This window comes from Podarcis cretensis (assembly GCF_951804945.1).
Source record: "Podarcis cretensis genome assembly, chromosome: 6".
Classification (NCBI taxonomy): Eukaryota; Metazoa; Chordata; class Lepidosauria; order Squamata; family Lacertidae; genus Podarcis; species Podarcis cretensis.
In genome coordinates, this window is record NC_137175.1 from 22,216,339 (window position 1) to 22,238,594 (window position 22,256).

The 22,256-nt window shown below is 40.4% G+C and overlaps 1 protein-coding gene across 14 annotated transcripts in view; it reads left to right on the forward strand.

The window, feature by feature from the left end:
- ZMYND8 (zinc finger MYND-type containing 8) overlaps positions 1 to 22,256 on the forward strand; it is a 91,586-nt gene that overhangs the window by 36,362 nt on the left and 32,968 nt on the right. For 9 of the 14 annotated variants that reach the window (XR_013839625.1, XM_079978930.1, XM_079978936.1 and 6 more), the window contains 5 exons: positions 5,233 to 5,303; positions 11,922 to 12,070; positions 19,265 to 19,498; positions 20,755 to 20,868; positions 21,645 to 21,737. Coding sequence is in view for 13 of the 14 variants with exons in the window: in XM_079978930.1 (XP_079835056.1) it covers positions 5,233 to 5,303; positions 11,922 to 12,070; positions 19,265 to 19,498; positions 20,755 to 20,868; positions 21,645 to 21,737 (661 nt within the window). In the remaining variant the exon portion in view is untranslated. Of the gene's footprint in view, positions 1 to 5,232; positions 5,304 to 11,921; positions 12,071 to 19,264; positions 19,499 to 20,754; positions 20,869 to 21,644; positions 21,738 to 22,256 lie in introns of those variants that run through there. The other 5 variants (XM_079978931.1, XM_079978934.1, XM_079978928.1 and 2 more) reach the window with 3 other exon arrangements.

Below are 22,256 nucleotides of genomic sequence, written 5' to 3' on the forward strand. Positions count from 1 at the left end.
AAGTATTCTGTTTTCGATGTAATTAATTACCACTAAAATGTGTTAACTGTTGTCTTGCACAATTTTAGAAAATTTAGAAATTTCAGAACTGTGGGGCATTTGGAAGAGCAGCAGAGAAGAGGCAGAAGTAATTTATTGTATCTATGTTTGTCATGCCTGCAAAGAGAATAGTATCTTATCTGCAAATATGTAGATAGAAATTAGCTCAGACTATTCTAAATACTGTATGTTTTGCCCTATAGGACACACTTTTCCCCCTCCAAAAATGAAGGGGAAATGTGTGTGCGTCCTATGGGGCAAATGCAGGCTTTCGCTGAAGCCTGGAGAGTGAGAAGGGTCGGTGCGCACCGACCCCTCTCACTCTCCAGGCTTAAGGAAGCTATCCGCAAGCCATGGGAGCCCGGCGCAAAATCGCGCAGCTCTCCCATGGCTTGCGGAGAGCTGCCTGCATCCTGAAGCCTGGGGCGCGCTGAGTTCAGCGCGCCCCAGGCTTCGAGCTTCGCGCAGCTCTCGGCAAGCCATGGGAGAACTGCGCGACTTTGGGCAGATATCCACAAGCCTGGGGAGACCGGCGCAACTTCCCGCCGGGCTCCCTAGGCTTGCGGATAGCAGCCTGTTCTGGGGGCAGGGGTTGGGGGAAGCTCGGGCTTCCCCCGCCCTAGCCCCGCGCCGGGGGGGGGGAATATTTTTTTTCCTTTATTCCCCCCCTAAAAAAAAAACCTAGGTGCACCCTATGGGCCAGTGCGCCCTATGGGGCGAAAAATACAGTACTTTGAAAAAGATTTTTGACAGTTGACTCTTAAAGAATTAATTAGGGCATTGTACGCGGGTGGCGCTGTGGGTTAAACCACAGAGCCTAGGACTTACCGATCAGAAGGTCGGCGGTTCGAATCGCCGTGACGTGGTGAGCTCCCATTGCTCGGTTCCTGCAAGCAAATAAATAGGTACCACTCCGGCGGGAAGGTAAACGGTGTTTCTGTGCGCTGCTCTGGTTCTCCAGAAGCGGCTTAGTCATGCTGGCCACATGACCTGGAAGCTGTATGTTGGCTCCCTCGGCCAATAAAGCGAGATGAGCACCGCAACCCCAGAGTCGGCCACGACGACCTAATGGTCAGGGATCCCTTTACCTTTACCTTACAGATCATTAAAACAAAATAAAAAAATTCCTTCCATGTATCTGAAGTGTGTATCTGAAGAAGTGTGCATGCACACGAAAGCTCATACCAAGAACTAACTTAGTTGGTCTTTAAGGTGCTACTGGAAGGATTTTTTTTATTTTGTTTTGACTATGGCAGACCAACACGGCTACCTATCTGTAACTTACAGATCATTAGTTGCTTAAAAACAAGGAGCAGATGGGCATTGCTTGAGGCTTAAGTGACTTTGGTGGCGTGGAGTGGCCCACCTATGCTCCAATGTGGACACAAAGAGCCTAGTTTCTGTTTTCTACACTCTGGTAATCTCTATGTTAATTACTTCAATCTATTGCACTTGGGGCTGCCTTTGAAGATCGTTTGGGAACTGCAGGTAGTATAGAATTCAGCTTCCTGGATGCTCACCAGGACAATATGTATGGTGTGAGAACATAACACTAATCTTGGTCTGTCTGCACTGGCTTCCAATTAGTTTCTCGGCCAATTTCAAAGTGCTGGTTTTGACCTATAGAATGTTGTGTAGCTCAGGACCACAAGGACCAGCTGTCTCCATATAAACCAACCCAGACCCTGCAATTGTCATCTGAGACCCTTCTCCATGTGCCACCTCCACAGGAGGCCCATAAAGTGGCAACACAAGAATTAACCTTTTTAGTAGCTGCTCTCTTATGGAATGTTCTTCCTAGGGCACCATCATTAAAAGATTAGACAATTTCTACAGGACAGATTTGATAGCCATTAGACATGATAGTTAATAATGGGAACTTCCAGTTCATATGTGGTATATATTGATTACTAAGTGCAAGAGGTGATCAAAGAGAGAATGACTATTGCCATCATGTCTTCAGTGGCCACCTTTAGGCATTTGTCTTTAGGCATGGTTTACATGGTTTATAAAGCCATGGGTGCAAAGACTTCTCTCACTCCTCTTTTCCCCACTGTGCACTAGGTTCAATGTGGAAATCCATTAAGCCAGAGTTACCCATTTTGCCAGAAACTGGGAGCTCTGGCTTAATGTCATTTAACACACTGGGCTAATAAGGCATGAATTATGAAGCCATGGATGATTGCCTTTTGTGAGCTTCCCAGAGACATATGGCCAACTGTTTTTAGAAACAGAATGCAGGGCCTTGAATTCTTGTTATTTCATGACCTTAAGTATTCCTGCTGTGTCCTATTTGAACCTCTGCCATCCAATCATTTATATTCCATATTATTCTGGTTGGTGGCAACTGGGCAGGTTTCACAGGTATTGGCAGCTCCTATGAGTCTCAGACATTTGGAGAGCCATAAGACAATTTCCTGCTTTTTGACTGAAGCATATTGCAGTAAGAATAAACTCCCATGTTTCCCCTCAGCTATGGAGACAAACTGGACTTGTATAACCAAAGCCTGGAAAGCAGGGAAGGGGTGGTTTTTCCAAGTTGTGTCTGCCAGGGTTTTTAGTTCATCACCAGAGCAGATCTAAGGCTTGAGGAAGTTGTCCGTATAAATTGATACTTCTGTTTCTGGTTTCTGTTTCTGAGTTCCTGGTGTTGTGCCTGGCACTGGATGAACAGGACAGATTAGGGATTGCGTTTGCTCCTTGCTCCCGACAGTCTCCCCGCCTGAGCATCTGGGACGTGGTGTTGAGATTCTCCAGGCTGTCAGTCCTGAGGTATTTTAACATCCAAGCTGAGGCTGCTGTTTCTGGGGCAGCTCAAGACTTCACAGGGTTGTCCCAACTTGTCTTCAGCCCAACACAGGTGATCACACACCGGACCTGATTTTCTTGGTGGGGTAGGAAGAGAGTGATCTGAAGGTGATCACTTTTGATACCATTTCCTTGGCATGATCAGCTCACCTGTTGAGGTTCAGATTAACAGTAACTTTCCCCCTCTGTTAGAATGGTCTGCCTTAATGTATCCTATTAGTTTTCTGTTGGCTCTGGGGTCTTCTTCAGATGACAGGGTCTTGCGACCATATCAAAGATCTGGTCAGTCTGACGGATATAGAAATGATCCAGGCAGATGACATGATTGCTCCTGAGTATTTTCTTCCATTTAGCCAAGCCTGGAGTGGCACTGTGATATACCACAAAGCAGAAGGCAGTGATACCAGTTGGAAAACAGCTAGAATGCAAGTGGAGAAAGTCTCCAAGCAATATAATTGAACTCAAGTGCATGCTCGTATAGTGTTAGAAACTGAGATATGAAAGCTAGGAGCTAAATGGCACCCTAAACCTAGGTTATGGGCGCAAAAACAAAATGTCTAGACACACATGTTTATAAGAACACCACAAAGCTGAAAATGAATGAACTACAGCTAAAATATGCATTTTTCACATGGTCTAATCTTTTCCCTGATTACCCTCCTAATATTCTTAAGAGGGGTCTCTTCTCCAGTCTTCAGAGACTAGCTAGGAGTGGGGAGACAGAAAAAGGTCCTACTTTCCTTCCACTCTGCAGTTTTAATCTGAAATCTTAGGTGCAGTATTGTGCCCAGAGCTCAGAAACTGCTCGCACTTAGGAAGTTCCCTGTTGAGCCTGCTTTGTGGTGGAAAGCATCAAGGAAGAGTTGCTTCTCTGCCTCCATTGCACCCTTGGTGTCATGTTCAGTGGAGCTTTATAGAGTAGTACAGTATGGAGCTTGTACACACTGGCTGAAAGGAAGTGGTAGAACACATAGTAGTCTGCATTGACTTTTTGCAAGGCTTTTGAGAATAAAATTGCTTGTATTCATGGGGACCTAGACTCTAATATTGTAGCGGATCAGTAGTACCTTGTGCTATCAGGTCAGTTGTTGGAAAATTTGTTTCAGTTGATAAGATTCAAGGATGTGGATGGGAGTGGTTGACCGTTTGTGTTCTTGGCCCTTGACCCTTGTGGTTGATAACATCTGACAGGGAGAGGACTGCTAGCTGACCAAGGAGATATATTAGTCCCTCTCTAAAGAAGGAGTGGTCCCAGGCTGCCTGGAAGAAGTGAGGGTTAGACCACCCCTTAAGAAAGCTTTCTTGTTACCACATGATCTTAATAACTAATGGCCAGTAAGCTCTAATGGTTTTAATCATGTTATAAATTACTTTTAAAAAAAAATCACAAATAGTTTCCATGAAAAATGTGTGCATTAAGATTCACTGAACTTCATTCTGTGTCTCAGGGTTAGGGTTCACCACGGCAATTTGTTTTCTGTGGGCAACTCATTTATTCTCATTTTGTTTCAGGTTTAAAAAATATATTTAATATGGTGCTGCAATGGTATTTTAGAAAACAAATTTCCAGACTAGACTCTAAGAAGTGTAGTCACCATAGTCCCTTGAATATTATCTCTTAGAAGTCTGTATATTTGTCATTTACAGATTTGCAATAGAAACCCATACAACTCTTACCTTCTCTGCTTTCTACCATCTTTCTTAGACTGAACATTTTATTGATTGATTGATTGATTGATTGGATTTATATACCATATTTCTTCCAAAGTGCCCAAGATGGTTTACAATTTAAACACTAAAACAAATACATTATATGAATAATGAAATGTGCACTTGCAATCTTCTACTTCTGATAATGAAAAAAGGATATTGGAACAGGTTCTTAGGCATTTTATCCAACTTACAGGTCTATCCATCCAAAATCAAACACCAATGTAATTTATTGTATCAATACTTCTGAAATGTACCTAATACATCTTTGTATTCAACATTTCTTATGTTGACATTACTACTACTCAGACATTACTACTACTCAGAACTGTCAATTCTTGATAGGTAACATAAATTATTTCTTGCAAAAGTGGATTCAGGATCTTAGTCAAGCTCAGAACTATTTTGACCCCTCCTCTTTCCTGTCCCCATTGCTCAGTGCCCTTGGTATGTGTAGGTGATAGCATACCAGAGATCCTTATGAGGTTGGTGTGTACTCTAGTGTTGAAATTTGGATGAGAGTATTAACTCCGCTGTTGCCACAATACCCATGCACTGCAGTAGCACATGGAAGTGAGAATCAGGCTGCTAGTCAGCTTCCCTTCCTCTTTAAGGCCGCAGTATGTAAACTACAGTGTGAAAATAATAATCTTAAGTATCTCTTTGCTTTCTTAGCTTGGCTGAAGAAGAAATAAAGGCAGAGCAGGAGGTGGTGGAAGGGATGGATATCTCCACTCGATCCAAAGGTGAGTTAAAACAATGTTTCTGTTCCTCAAAGCATAAGGAGAAAACTGGCTAACGTTGCTTCATCTGGTGACTTGGAACCTTTGACATTGATTTGACCTATGCTCCTGCTCCTATGAATACTGTGGCATAACTATTTTACAAGTGCCATTCTTTTGGTTCCTGCGGGACGCGGGTGGCGCTGTGGGTAAAACCTCAGCGCCTAGGGCTTGCCGATCGCATGGCCGGCGGTTCAAATCCCCGCGGCGGAGTGAGCTCCCGTCTTTCGGTCCCAGCTCCTGCCCACCTAGCAGTTCGAAAGCACCCCTAAGTGCAAGTAGATAAATAGGTACCACTTTCTAGCGGGAAGGTAAACGGCGTTTCCGTGTGCTGCGCTGGTGCCGGCTCGCCAGAGCAGCTTCGTCACGCTGGCCACGTGACCCGGAAGTGTCTCCGGACAGCGCTGGCCCCCGGCCTCTTAAGTGAGATGGGCGCACAACCGTAGAGTCAGACACGACTGGACCGTACGGGCAGGGGTACCTTTACCTTTACCTTTACCTGCTCCTATGAATACTGTGGCATAACTATTTTACAAGTGCCATTCTTTTGGTTCCTGCTCAGACACTTAATATTTATTATTAGTTCATAAATATTATTTTGTCCTGTATCTCAGTGAATGGATATCATTAACAAGGTCACCATCCACTCTTTAAATACTGTAGTTTTATCGTTGTTTCCCATATTCATTATATTGCCACCATGCTCTTTCTCCCAAACCTTCTGCTCAGCTAAAGCTCTGTGTTATGCTCTGGTCATATTCTGCTATGACTCACATTGAGTTGTTTTTCATCTTATCTAACACAAATCTGGCAAAATCATTCATCTTTCTCAGTGTTCAGGCCATGTGACAACTTTTTTCAAATTCTTATGCTGGCATCCCCTTTCCCTTCTACATCCAGTACAAACTACTTGCTTTTTTAAATCTTCCCTCACAAAGCTTTGCTTTCATAACCCAATATTTCTGTCAATGACCATCACTTCTCCAGCTCTACCATCCTGAGTTGCCTTAAAGTCTCTTTTTCTTGTAAAAGCTCTACCCAGTCTCCCTTGCTGCCTCTTAGGTATAACTACCTCCAAGAATACCTATAGGTTTCTACCTGCATTTGCCCCCATTCATTCCTTGTTGTGGTCCCCCTGCCCCTCCCATGATCTAAATTAAGGTTGTGTATGAGTTCCTTAGGGCACACATTATTCCCTTAAGCACTTTATACTCTGGTGGTGGTGTATACTAATACACCTAATGTATATAACAGTCCTTCTGTGCCTCTCTTGGGATATTGAGGAGAAGACTTCCATTTGGGATCCCTCTTAGTTATACCAAGTCATAGCCAGCCAGACTCACACTCTCAGTTTCTCCTTTCTGGCATTGGAGAGTATGGCTCCATGACTTGGAATGGAGGAAATAGACTGCAGTATTAATCCCGTTTTAGTCTTGCTCTTTCTGTGACTTGTTCACCCTTTGTGCAAAGAAATGCAATTTTAGTTTTGCTAGTTGCACTGTGGTGCACTTACTGTTGTTACACTGTATTTGCAAATAATTGGGGAAAGGGGCACCTAAAGCCTCTTCTTTTGGCAAATTTGGACATTATACTTGCATCAATAAGCATCTATTTAGCACTTTTCCTTGTTGTTCAAAGTGCTTTACATACTGAGAGGATATGTTTTTCACAACAGCTCTGAAAGGCAAGCCAAAATTATTGTTTTTGTTATCAGTTGTGGGTGCTGTAACTAAGATACACAGTGGCTTGTCTACTACCTTATGAATTTATTGATGAGGTAAGATTTGAACTGCAGACTTTGCTGCTCATTCTTGGTTAGTACATCATGTCATGTCAACACAGCTCAGTTATGCCTTTGATAATGGGAAAATTAAACGAGTTCCCATCTCTGAATTTAAATAGTTCCAAAGCAGCAAATCTCTTATTATAGGCCCCAACAAGTGCAAAGTATACATTGAATTCTCTCATATTTTTTGCTCCTGAGTTATTCATTTTTCATGTAACAAAATATAATATTGAAAACCTATGGGATTGTTTACATTTTCCTTCATGCAGAATATTTTGCTGGAATCCAAGATCATGAATGATGGCTGTTTATAAATAAGTTGTGACACTACATAAAGTTGCATTTTATTTTTGTCATTTGGGTAATTATTTTGGGTAAAAAAGCATGGACTGGCAAAATGTCCAGGTGTTGTTGTTCGCTGTCACCATGGGTGGAGAGGGGGTTTGTGACTGAAGCACAAATAAGAGGAAAGGGAAGTCCCATTCCACGAGCAGAAGACAAATCTGCAAGTGGGCTGACAGTGTTGGATGAAAATCAATTGCATCTGGACTTCTGGCAAGGCAAGATGGCAACCGCCACAGGATCTGCTAGGAAAAATACAATACCAGCGGGAGCATCTGGCTGGTCCTTGCGCCTCCAAAGCCGTTGCTGCAACTGTTGGTGCAGGCAGAGAGGAGCCCAATGGGAGTGAGGGAACTGGAGAGTTCGTGGAGAAATGTGTCTCCCTGGGTGCCTCTCATCCTGGGATGGAGACAGAGCCAACTGGTGGCCTGATAGAACCTGGAGGCCTAGGAGAACCGTGTGGTAGGACAGGCACAACAGGAGCCTCTCCCTTGTACTGAGTGGCCGCTGAGCTGCTGCTACTGCCGCCTTTACAGAGGAGAGGCCGAGAGGGATCAGAGACGGGTGGAGCAGCCACCGGGTGGATGCGTGCCACCGGGACTGACCTGCTGAGGAGGAACGCAGTAGCCTGGGGGACTGCGTGGGAAGTGGAGGAAGAGACTGTTCAGGCAAGGGACAGGCTGATCAAATCCACTACCCCACTGTTTCCTGGGACCTGGAGCAGATGGAAGAGGCAAATGCAGCAGCAACTTCCTTGTGTAGGAGAAGTGACTGTTACTTGTCCACACTCCATAATATGAGGATACTTAAGCACACGGTGCAGGCGTGGTCCCACTTTAAATGTGTGGTTTTGTCATTACAGAATTTAACTACCAACCATTTGTTCTCTTTGGTTGGGTGTGCTCGGGACAAACTGGTATTCAGAAGCATTATTGTCACACATAACAGTAAATCATGGTGTAACAGTTTAGTGCTACATGAACGAGTCTGCATGTGCAAAGCATTGGGCTTGCATGCTCCCTCTTTCCCTATCATCTTTCCAGTGTTACAGAATCCTTATGAGGAAAGATTGCAGCATTTGAGACTGTTTAGTTTAGAGAAAAGGTAAGAGAGAGAAATTTATAAAATTATGTATGCCATGGAGAAAGTGGATAGAGAACCCCCCCCCCCCATAACACTAGAACTCATGGTCACCCAATGAAACTCAATGTTGGAATATTCATAACAGATAAAATGAAATATTTCTTCACACAGCACATAGTTAGACTATGGAACTCCCTCCCACAGGAGGCAGTGATGGCCACCAACCTAGATGGCTTTAAAAGAGTTTTGGACAAATTCATGGAGCAGAGGACTATCAATGGCTTCTAGCCATGATGCCTATGCTCTACCTCCACAGTTGAAGGAACCAATGCTGTTGAAAACAAATTGCTGGAGGGGAGAGTGCTCTTGTGCTTGAATCCATCTTGCAGGTTTCCCACAAACATCTGGTTGACCACTGGGAGAACAGGATGCTGGACTGGATGTGCCATTGACCTGATCCATCAGGCTCTTATATGCTTTTGTTTTAGACCATGATCCTTGGTTCAAATATAACAGTAAACTGGGATTCTGTAAAAGTGAAACTAAACTTAGCTGAAGTCACATTCCTAGCCATGCTGGAGGAAGAGGAGACAGGAGCTTGCACGCTGAGCATTTTGCTGGAGTTTAAGGCTCATCCACAGATCATGAATTATGGTTTAGCAATGCATTACATGCAAACAAGACCATTGAGTTTGTATTGTCACTTGGAAGTATTCATAGTCCTTGTCTCCTTTAGACAGATTTTGTATTGATGAATTTGGTGTTTGTGTTCTATGATTTTTGACTGTGAACACAATATGGGTTGGTTTAATGGCTTTTAAATATTTTTATTGACACTGTAAGCTGCCTAAAGTCTGTTGGTTGAGTAGAGTATAATGTAAATAAGAAATATTTAAGAGGGCATAATTATGAGGGTGTGGAAAATGTTCTCCCTTACTAAGCAATTGAATTAGAATACATAATTTGGTAGGATTTTAATGGGAAAGTGACTGTTACTAATATAATGTAATTAGCTCCAAGCTGTGTTGGCAAGCTGAACTTTATTTTAGCAGTTCTGCCAAGGGATCTTCAACAAGACTATTTTTTTCTTGTGTTCTTGACTTTGCTGTACCTCAGTTTTTCAGGCTCCTAAACTGGAAAGGCAAAAACGTCAATATATTTACAAGTGGCTTGAGTGGAGAACTGAGAATGTTCCTTTTTGCACATCAGGAAGGATGTGGAAGTGAGATATTTCTCTAAAAATAACGTAGCTAGTCCTGCCATCATGACAAAGGCTGACTGTGAACATTGCTGCAGTGCACAGTCACATTATACTAGTTTTTTGAATCTGGTTGTTATAACCTCATTTCCATAGTGGATTCAGATATTTTGCTGCTTCCTTGCAGTTATATAGTTAGTCAACATAGAGCTATATTGTACTTTCAAGGAGATTTGCCATGGCTGGTTCTGAGCTAGATAATCTGGGTGCAAGGAGCAATGACTCTATTCTCATGCGTGCACTAGAGTGTGGTGTTGCCACTTTGTGTATGTTTTTCTTCGTACTGGGGAGTGCTCTCTGCTTTAGATTGCAATAACATCAGTGTGTGGGAAGAGAATCAATAGTGTGTGAACTCCACAATCAGGACCAACAGGACATCGGTGACTTCCCAAGGCAAGCATGAGCTTGTCCAGGGGACAATGGGGAATACAACAACAGCTGTACTTTAATTTTGTGTTATGCCATGCCCCCATGGCCACCATTTTGTGATAGTGCCCATAGCAGTTTCTCAAAATTCAAAATGTGTCCATTGGTTGAAATTGATTAGTAAATCCTGGTATTCAAAATACCAAACGAGCTGGGCCTATGATATGATTTGGTAGAAGGCAACTTTCATGCTCATCATGTTTTGCTTTTGATCCAATATATTTGTGCTGTGGTTGCTCTTAGTGGGTGATTATAGGAACTTTGATTACATTTGATAACACACAACTTTCTAGGACATATTTGAATACAAATATGAAGTGACATAAAAAAAAATTCTACCACAGAAAGTACATTTTGTAACCCTGTCACCCGACAGTACATTTTGTGTGCTGTCAAATATCTTAAACCCAAAGTATGTTAATTTTCATGCTAATTTTTAAAAAAGTACAGCAAATACATAAATACATTTTTTTTCTTGATGATTCAGAAAGGTCATGTCGCATACAGTGGTCAAAACAGCATCATTGAATATTACATGTATGGGAAACAATAGCTTTCACCATATCATTGCAGAAGTGTTTTATTTTTATTCAATAATCAATATAACTTAATTTTAAAAATATATCAGATGACATTGTAACATAAGAGGGTACAATTTTAACTATTCTCATGAATGTGTGATACCAAAATAAGCCCAATCGGTTGAAAAATAAGCAAAACAGGAGGTTTTTTTCTAAAATGATGCAGAAATTTCATTGGCCTAAATCACGTGAAAATAGAAATCTTCAAAAAATTATCCTGCGCCCAATTTTGGACCAAAAATCGTAAAAAAATAATTTGAGGTTATCTCATAGGTATCTACATAGAAAATTTTTTTTGAAGAAAATCTGAGTTGTGAGAGCACATGGCATCAGGTGATTTGGCATCAGGTGATTTGTGGAATGACACACAAATAAGTAATACAATGGTAGGGAAATTGTCATGTGAAGATTAAAAATTTGGGTAGCTACATTCCAAACTGAATTTCTACTTGGTGTGTTTTTCTCTGGGTATTTATATAGTATGCAATATTAAAATAAATTTATTTTCCAAAGGCATGCTTTGGAACCCTTCTGGAACCCTTTCTAGTTATGCTTAATCAGTAGAGTTAAATCACATCATCCTCTCAGCATTTACTGTTCTTAAGCTGTTGACTTTTCACAGTTGTGCCCAGCAGTATTGTTTAGGTTCTGTATAACCATTTCACAAGACCAATGACCAAGAGTGATGTTAGGTATAATCATTCTGGAACTTTCCAAGGTGTGTAATATTTGCCTGCTTGGCCTCAGTTTCATACTTTCTTGTCTAGGCTGATTCCTCATGGCTTGGTGGTGATAGTCATGTAGCTGAGTAAGTGGAGAGCTAGATTATACATATAGAAATTACTTGCATGTAGTATTTGATACTTGCTGGCTATATCTTAAATAAAATACTTTTAAATTTGTGGCAAGGGGAAATTGGTGGAATTGTTCACAATACTGTACAAGAAAAAGTAGTTCTGAGAGTCCACAGAGAGCCTTCCTGGCATTCTGTCTCTTTACTGCATTATTACCTGTATTATTATGTCCTGTTCATTGAAATACTAAAAAGTGCTAGTACATTAGTGGTATGCTAGGGGTGCTTAATGTTGGTATAATTTTTGTTATAGATCCTGGCTCTGCTGAACGTACAGCACAAAAAAGGAAGTTTCCAAGTCCTCCACACTCTTCCAATGGCCACTCCCCGGAGGACGCATCATCAAGCCCTATTAAAAAGAAAAAGAAACCTGGCTTATTGAACAGTAATAATAAAGAGCAGGTAATAGAAGTCGTGGATTTGATGCAGTGTTTTATATGAAACCATTGGAGATTACTAGGTGCTCTACTCTTTCCTTGGTCCAGTATCTGTACTTATGGTAATAGTTCTGCATTGGCTGTAGGCGCTACTGAAGATGGAGATTACTGTTTTATTTCTAGTTTCTACAGCAGCCAAGATTTATCTGAAACTAAGAAGTGACGTCTAAATGAGTGCTATTTTTGTAAGTAAACAGAATTCTGGTAAAACAGACTCTAATGTCAGTCAAATTTTCTTGCCCCTTATATTGAATAGACCCCCCCCCCCCGTACTTCCAGGGTTTGACCAACCTAAACAAAGGGAATCGTTTATTCTTTATTTATTTAAAATAATGAATTCACATAACGTATGAAGAGGTCTACTGAATCAAGCCAAAAGCTTATCTAGTTCAGAATCTTACTTCCAGACATGGCCAACCAGTGTTTCTCCATCACTTTGGGCCTGAAGCTCTGGTAGCCAGTCCTGCTCCTCTTTTCTCAGTTCCCACACTCAATAAAAGTATAGGTGCAGATCAAGGGAAATAATAGTACCACTCTATTCTGTGTTGGTCAGACCACACCTGGAATACTGTGTCCACTTCTGGGCTCCACGTGTGCAGAGAAGGGGCAACCAAAATGATCAGAGATCTGGAAACTAAGCCTTATGAGGAGCGCTTGAAGGAGCTGGGTATGTTTAGTGTGAAAAAGAGACTGAGAGAAGATGTGATAGATGTGATACCTTAAAGGATGTCACATGGAAGAGGGAACAAGCTTGTTTTCTCCTGCTCTGGAGGGTAGGACTCAAAACAATGGCTTCAAGTTGCAAGAAAGGAGATTCCAACTAAACATTCGAAAAACCTTTCTGACAGTAAGAGATGTTTGGCAGTGGAACAGACTCTCACTAGAGGTGGTGGACTCTCCTTGCTTGGAGGTTTTTAAGCAGAGGTTGGATGGTCATCTGTCGTGGGTGCTTTAGCTGAGATTCCTGCAATGCAGGGGGTTGGACTAGATGACTCTTGGGTCCCTTCCAACTCTAAGATTCTATGGTTCTAGGACTCCTATGCTAAGCACCACTTACTTGCTGCTTGCTAGGTGTTCTGCTGGCTTTTACCTTGGAGAAACCCAAGTAACTGAAGTGGATGAAAACAGCCTCGTGTGGCTGTTGTTCAAGAACTCTGGAGGTGGACTTAGGGCAGAGCAGCAATTAGCAATTTCAGTGGAACAGGCTATCGTGAGGAGGGGCTGTTATATTGCTCTGCCTACCATTTGCCCCACTCTGCTTGTTGCACTCTTTATAACACATTAAATGGCAGTGTCTCCCAAAGTGTGCTTCTGCCAGCCCTAATGGCAACGGCCTCCCAAAGTGCCATTTTGTAAGTAAACAGAATTCTGGTTAAATAGACTCTAATGTCAGTCAAATTTTCTTGCCCCTTATATTGAATAGACCCCCCTCCCTCCATACTTCCAGGGTTTGACCAACCTAAACAAAGGGAATCATTTATTCTTTATTTATTTAAAATAATGAATTCACATAACGTATGAAGAGGTCTAATGAACCAAGCCAAAAGCTTATCTAGTTCAGCATCTTACTTCCAGACATGGCCAACCAGTGTTTCTCCGTTACTTTGGGCCTGAAGCTCTGGTAGCCAGTGCTGCTCCTCTCTTCTCAGTTCCCACACTCAACAAAAGTATAGGTGCAGATCAAGGGAAATAATAGTACCACTCTATTCTGCGTTGGCCAGACCACACCTGGAATACTGCACCCTTCATGGGTGCCTTGCCAGCAGGCTACTTAGCTCTTTTGCAAGTAAACTGGGCAGGGCTGGGAAGTTCTGGAGCTGTATGTTTTGAGAGAAATACAATGCTGGAGTGCTAAAGTGCTGCTGATCATTCATTTGCTGAAATATCCTACTCAGAAAGTGTTTTGTCTGTGATGGCAAAATACCTTCTACATTGCTACTCCAGTTGCTACTTTTGTATCTGTATTGCTAAAATGAAACAACAAATGCACCACTAACAACTAATGCTACTTAGTAAATAAATATAGCAAGAGAATATCCAAGAGATAATTTTAGATTGCTGATATTTAGATTGCTAAATAGTTCCAGGGAAACTAGGAAATTTTTCTACATTATCATGCTCTATTGATCACTATGTAAGCACACTAAAAGCAACTTTTTCCTAGTAATAATGATTTCAAGTAAATGACTCAAAGCCCAGGTATACTTAAGCAAATGTAATATTTATGCATTTTATTTGTATACCACACTTCAACCAAAGTTCTCAGAATACATAGAGAATATCTATTACAGATTAATCCTAACTGACTAATCATTGGATGCTTACTGTGTTAAACAGTTTCTCCATGCCTTGGAGAAACTCAATGTTTAGCTGTGGTATTAGTTTCTCTGATGCTGTAGCATTTGTTGAAAAATGGTATCTCCTAATGGAGATTTCCTATTTTCTGCATACTCATCTCCTAGTCTGTCTTCTATTAATAGAAAATAATTAGGGCATCATGTGGCGCTGCCCAAATTTTTGAGGTGGCAATTGAAGACAATGAGTATGTGGTTGCTATATTTGTATGATTGCAATAATCATCTTCTTGTGATTGTAGTATTCATAATGTAACTACAACTACTAAAGCACTTTCAGATTAAGTATAACTAAGCAGTGATTATTTCTGGTAGGCTAAGCAACCACAACAAAAAGTGAACAAAGCATTCTTGGAAAATACTGTAAAATTCTTCATACATTTTACAGTAAAAAAGAAAGATCTATGTTTGAATTTTTGCAGTAATTCTACAAAGCACTAATCTTGCTTAAATAACAGCAGTGCTATTGTTCTTTTGAAGCAACTGCAAAGTCATTCTAAACTATCAGTACCACATTTGTCATTTTTAGTATTCTAGTTTTTGATACAGTAAGAACTGAAACTAAGTCTTCCTATCCTGAAGCTGCTGAGAGAGAACATAACCAAATGTCTCTTTTGGTATTTCTGATACATGTGTTCCTTCTCTATTTCTATGGGAGTAAATCAGGGGAGTGTAACATGTTTGGTATTGGCATATAGTTGGTGATAATATGACACACTATTTGTTGGCACACTTCTCAATGTAAAAATTAATACTGTAAGTGGGAACAGCAGCAGTAGCAATTTGGATATGGTAATCTTAATGTGTTACCTATAGTGTTGAAGTAGGATTTGTAATGGGAAGTCTCTCTCAAACAGCAATGTAGTTAGGACTATTTATGTATTAAATATTTCTATCTTACTTTTCTATGGATCATGCCTAAGGCAGCTGCCAACAACTGGTACAAAAACATGAGTAAAACTATCTTATATTTTAGAACTAAATACATTAAAGAAGTGGAATAAAATATAATGAAAGAGCAGAATAAATAATGACAATAACATGCCAGAGAGAATGGAAAGGAGAGTAAAAACTGTCTTGTTATTAGCATGCTGATAGTACAACATTTAAATCTCCAAACAGCCTCGCCCAGTGATTTTGTGCAGATGTTGAAAAGCTTAGATGACAAGATGGAACACTCTGAGTTACCATAGCCTAATTGCAAGCAGTAATTTTCAGCATTGTGTTCTGGAACAGACCCTCCAGGAAAGACTGGAGCCACTATTAAAACAATGTCCCCAAGTCCCATCCTGGCCAGGCTATGCAAATGGATACCGTGTTTGATTCTATCAGAAGCGACTGAATGGATGTAGAAAATCTACCTCATCCAGGAAAACCTGGAGTTGATAAGTCATCACATGCTCTGTCAGCTTAACCAGGAATGGAATGTTGGAGACTGGCTAGAAATGATCAATGAGAGTTTTTTCCAAGAAAAGTTTTACAGTGGTGCCCCGCAAGACGAATGCCTCGCAAGACGAAAAACCCGCTAGACGAAAGGGTTTTCCGTTTTTCGAGGCGCTTCGCAAGACGAATTTCCCTATGGGCTTGCTTTGCAAGATGAAAGCGTCTTGCGAGTTTTTCCCCTTTCCCCCCCTTTTTCTAAGCCGCTAATAGCCGCTAAGCCGCTAATAGCACTAATCCGCTAAGCCGCTAATAGGGATGCTTCGCAAGACGAAAAAACCGCTAGACGAAGAGACTCGCGGAACGGATTATTTTCGTCTTGCGAGGCACCACTGTACTACCACTTCCTTAAGACCATATTGGACCATGCAAGAAAGACATTTACCACTCTTCTGACCTACTTGGCTAGTTTTTATCTGGCAATCTTAATAAATTGTATGTGGTAGGCCCTAGCCTTCAAAGAATCTTGTCCATGTCCTCAGGTTCTACAAAATGAAAAATATCCATAACAGTTAGGTAAGCAGTTATTTAGAGGTGCATCCTGCAGTACATACTAAGCCTGCAGCATCTAAGTTGGAGCAGGTCCAAGCAACTTTTAACTGAAGTGTCTCAGGTGTCACCTAGTGGTCATAACTGTTACTAACCTATTGCAGCAAAAAGAAAAAAGACACATTTAGTTATGTTACTGTTTCTAGAATTGAATTAATATTGATAGAGTATCTCTAGTGTTACAGCTATTTTCAAGTTGCTGTGAAAATAAGGAAAGGAACCTTTTTTGAGCTGAAAAGTTTTTGCAGCAAGTTGTCCAACAGGATGTGAAATCCAGGATGATTACTGTCCTAGATTGCAAGCAACATATTTCATGCCTTCATAGAACTCTATAAACTTCATCTCCAGCAGCAGCCAAATAATTGTTTGAACTTCAGAGTCACTGATTTCTATATGAAGCAATAGTTACTTCCAAGAACTACTGATTTCCCAGTGGCAAACTGAACTTCAGTTTTTGATTGAATACTGTAAATGAGTTTGAGGTTGCAGTAGTGTTCAGTTGTGCAACATTTAAAAATATATAAAGAAGGCTAAAATTGTATAGAGTAGCCTTTCTCAACCATTGGTCCTGAGATGTTGTTGGACTACAACTCTCATCATCCCTAGCTAGCAGGATCAGTGGTCAGGGATGATGAGAATTGTAGCCCAACAGCATCTGAGAACTGAAGCTTGAGAGAGGCTGGTAATAGAGAGTTCAAAGACTGAAACTATATAAGAGTTTTAAGTTTCTCCTTGGGTCTGTTTATTTGGTTTTCTAACTTTGGAAATATTGGGAATGTCAGGTCTCAAGTGTGGTCTTTTTGTTTTGCTGAAGGTGTTCCTTGGAGGCTCAAGGAATGTGAATGAGGAGCACTCTCAGGACAAATCTTGTCTGCGCTAAAGAATTGCTCCTAATTGGAGCAGTGGGGCCACTTTAGTTTTAGTAATAATGTTTGGCATTTGCCCTCTGTCTTTGCTTATTTTGTCCATCAGTGTTGTGTATTCATTATCCTTTTGACACACTACTGCAGTTTATGTTGCAGCATATTTTATGATACCTACTGGACCACATTTAGAATTGTACACTAGGAAATGATGATAGGTTGGGTCATATTAGTGACCTCTTTTCACATTGACATGCCTTATTGTAGTAACTAGATTAGAAAGTATGTTTGATGCATTTTGGTGTGAACAGAACAGCTAGCCGCCCAGAGTGGCTGGGGAAACCCAGCCAGATGGGCGGGGTATAAATTTTATTATTATTGTTGTTGTTGTTGTTGTTGTTGTTGTTATTATAATAACATATTTTGAACACATGCTGCTGGAACTGCAGAGGTGTTGGAATCATGTGTTTCTTTGGAGTTGACATGGGTTTAGCTATTTTAAGTGTTTTTTTATTCCTGCACGATTACTTTCTTTGCAAAGATATTAAAGGCAGAAAAAGTAAAAAAATAATTTCTATTGTGAACAAACATGTCCTGTTTCTTTTGGGCTTTTATTGAATGTGCTCATATACAAAATGGCTAAAGACCAAAATATGCTTTGCTTTGAAGCCAACTTCCACTGTTAATTAATTTAGAATCAATGTTTTCTGAAGTGATAGCTGAGCAACTATTGAGTTGACCCAGTTGTCTTTTAAAAATATGTTAATGATTTTGAGCAAGAAGGACTAGCATTGGAAGGGTAAAGGGTCAACATATATTTAAAGCATTTTATCTGAGCTGAAAGGACTCCCTAAACTTCTGGAAGCTAAATGACAAAGAAGTCTGCCCTCAGACTTGTAATCTAAAAGAAAAGCCATGTAAAGGGAAATAAGCTAACACAAGCATATATTTTTAAAGGTACAAAGTTCTAGTAATAACAAATTTGAATAGAAGCAGAGCAGGAAGATATTCTTTTCTCCATCTCTCGCTTGGCTAGCCTGATGGAATGGCACATTTTTCCAGACAGATACTTGAGAGGTATACAGTGGTACCTTGGTTTGCATACATTTTGGATTAGAAACACGTCAAACCTGGAAGTGCGTGTCCCGGTTTGCAACCTTTTTTGGGAATACAACCCATCTTTTTTGGATTACGAACAATTTTTTTTTTTTTTGAGGCCCCATTGGCAAAAGCGCACCTTGGGTTACAACCTGTTTTGGTTTACAAACGGACCTCCGGAACGGATTATGGTTGTAAACCAAGGTACCACTGTATGTCCTCTCCCTTCCCCTTCTAATTTTTTCACAAATGTGCACATGGTTTACTACTGTCCTGCACCTTCCTGTTCAAACATTCACACATTTAAAGCACATGAAATGTCGGGAAGCTTATGTTTATATAACTATTGATTGTATAAATACAAATAAGTTAAATTCAGATTTTTCTGGTGAAGGTTGTCCGATAGAGTCATCTGCCCCATAAATATAGTTAATTATGCTTATCTATGTACCATTGCAGCTAATGCAAGTTTCTTTCCCAATGCAAGTATCGGATGTGGTGTAGGGTGTCTGATATATTTCTGGACAATGGGTTGATTCTCCCCTCAACCCACCCATGGTATTTGCTTAAAAAACACACACAAGTATACAGTTACTAACTGCATCTAGTTTGGTCCTAATTAAAGTCCATTAAAGTACATCTATGCTGAAACAACTGTACTTGCCTGAGGGAGATATATGTTGCTCTGGTTTCAAATGCTTATTATGTACTGAATGAGAGAAGTCATCTGAATTAATATTAGGTGGGCTGTATCAAATGCTGGTGGGGGCTGGTTGGTCATGTTTGATCATCATATTTATTTTAAAATACAAATTTGTTTTGAAACCAAACCTGTCTTTCTTGCCTACATTTCAGTCAGAACTAAGACATGGTCCGTTTTACTATATGAAGCAGCCACTCACCACAGACCCTGTTGATGTTGTACCGCAGGATGGACGGAATGATTTCTATTGCTGGGTTTGTCATCGGGAAGGCCAAGTCCTCTGCTGTGAACTCTGCCCTCGGGTTTATCATGCTAAGTGTCTGAAACTGACAGCGGAGCCAGAGGGGGATTGGTTTTGCCCAGAATGTGAGGTTAGTCTATCTGAGGTGAATATGTGTCTCATTGCTACTGGTTTTCACCTCTCAGAACCATGTTTTTTTCTTTCCAGTGTGACTTCCTGGTCACTTTTTGGAAAGGCAGAGAAGGAATGCAAAGTTGCATCCAAAATAAGGCTTTTGCCAATATTTACCATTCTGTTTGTTTTTCTTTGATTAATGTTTCTCTCCACCCTTATCACCTACATCCTCTTTGTTCACTGTGTCTTGTACCACTGTATGGGGATGGCAGGGGCATTTGTGTCCATTTGCGCCTCCTGAGCGACACTTAGCTTGTTGTGGTGAAAGCAGTTTACGTATGATATCTTCCTCGCATCACTTTGGTGTGTGCAAGGCCAGTTGTATGATTCCTTTCTGCCTTATTCTTTCCCTGCTGGGAAGGATTAGCCTTCCCTACCTGTTTTCTTCATTCAGATACTTACTGAGGCAATATAAAAAAAAACTTCACAGGGAAGCAGGTTCCAGACCACTAGCATGAAGTATGAATGGGGATTTAGTCATTGCCTCTGAGATTATTAGTATAAAGAGCAAAGAAGAAAAAAAACTTGGCAAAGTAATACTGTACAGGATAGATACCAGCAATCATTCTAGGTATGGCAAGACTGCTAGCCTTGCACACCAACAGGTAGATGCCTCAGTATAATGAAAAATGGTACACTTCATTTAGAAAGAGTGTAATTATAGTCCTCTACATTTGGAAGCATTTTCAGTTTTATTTGTTAGGGGGAAAATAGAGGACCTAAATAGGTTATTTGGAGTGATTATTGCCACTCACACAGATTCCATTATCCTCTATGGCACCATGATTCTTTCCTGTTAACCACAATTCTCTGGTTCACAATCTTCCTTCCTGTCCAAGACAAGTGGTGCAAAATCCTAAACTCCTTGGGCATAATGTTGGAAATAAGGAAGATTTGGGCAAGTGCCCAGCCACATTTAACTTCAGGATTCATAATTCAGTAGCATTTGGGGGGGTCAGTCAGAAACTGCCAGCAAAGCCAGCCTGTCTTCATCCTCCCCCATCCACACGTGAATCTTTTTAGGGTACCATTTCTGAACCAATAGGACATTTTCATGAACACAGGACTGTTGCAATATTCATTGCACCACTTAAGGGAAAATTAATTATCAACACCCATGTCTGCATGTGGCATTAAACTTCATGATCCACAATAATGAAGGGGTGATGGGGTGCTCATCTGCACGCATTTTGCAATTTTTTCAGTATTTTCAATCTTTACTTTTAGAAAATTACTGTAGCGGAATGCATAGAAACACAGAGTAAAGCTATGACAATGCTCACTATTGAACAGCTATCCTACTTGCTCAAGTTTGCACTACAGAAAATGAAACAGCCAGGGGTAAGAATAATATGTGTTACTATTTCACTCCACTGGATATTGTCGTTCAGCCTTTAGATTTCTGACTACATGTAAAGCTCCCCAGAATTGTCCTACCCTATCTAATGTATAGTGGAAAAAATTGGTTTCCTGCCACCATGGGGGGGGGGGGGAGGGAGAAGGCATTTACTATTAAGACCAGCAGACTGCCATCTATAATTTCATGGCAGATGTTTGTTCACAAGATGTTGGTTTATGTCTAACTTGCACAATCACTTTTGAACAAATCTTTAGCCAATTATATAAAAGAATTTAGATGATTTGATATCTATACATTTAAAAGAGTAAAAACAATAGTTCTGAAGTGAAAGGCAAGCTTTCTTTGTTTTAGATTATTTATCTCTCTGTCATAGCATGTAAAATTTTAAAGGTGGTATTCCCCTATTCCCCCATTTCTCTCACTGGAGGCACTTAGTTGTATCCAACTGAGTTATGTTCAGAGTACACCCATTGAAATCAATGGGCTTAAGTTAGTCTATTGATTTCAGTGGTCTGTTCAGAGCATGATTGAATTGGATGCAACCCGATGGTTCTAAAATATCCTTGCCACTTGCTGTTTTTATGAGGACTTGTACTACTGTTGCTTTTGCTTATGCTAAATAATATTAGATAATGTGTCATCAGCCTGTTTGGGCAATTTTTTACTTTGACAAAAGTTTTAATTGATTAGTTGAAACCAGTTTTAATGCAATAAATGTTGCAGTCCTGACTCTCTATTTTTGCCTTTATTTAAACAGACAGAGCCATTTCAAAAGCCAGTTTCACTTGATCAGCATCCAGATTATGCAGAATACATATTTCATCCAATGGACCTTTGTACATTAGAAAAGGTTGGTTGATAGCAAGGAGAAAAATCCTATTTAATTCTACTAGATTGTTGTTACTGTGCTCATAACTATATGTATTGTCTCATTCTAAAATCCACGCAGTTTTGCCTTTAGATGATGAGCAAGCTTGCCCAATAGCTATACTGGAAATATTGGCCTTTATTATCCTTTGTGCTAGTATTATTATTATTATTATTATTATTATTATTATTATCATTATTATTATTTTATCCACCCTTAACCACAAGGTCCCAGGACAGGTTATAGCAATTTAAAACACTAATATTAAAACACAATATTAAAAACAGCTTAAAACAACTTAAAATTACAAAAATAAGGTGGGTGTTGGTCTTGCTGCTGTGCTAACTTCTCTATTATTTTATCTCTTTGTTGTCAGTAACTATTTTCTTTTAGAACACAACAAACCTGTTTCCCCCTCTTTTTATATGGGTGAAAATTTGCGTCACAATAATTTTTTAAAGAGTTTATTTTGCCCCCATCTTACTGGGGTTTCCTTCTTTG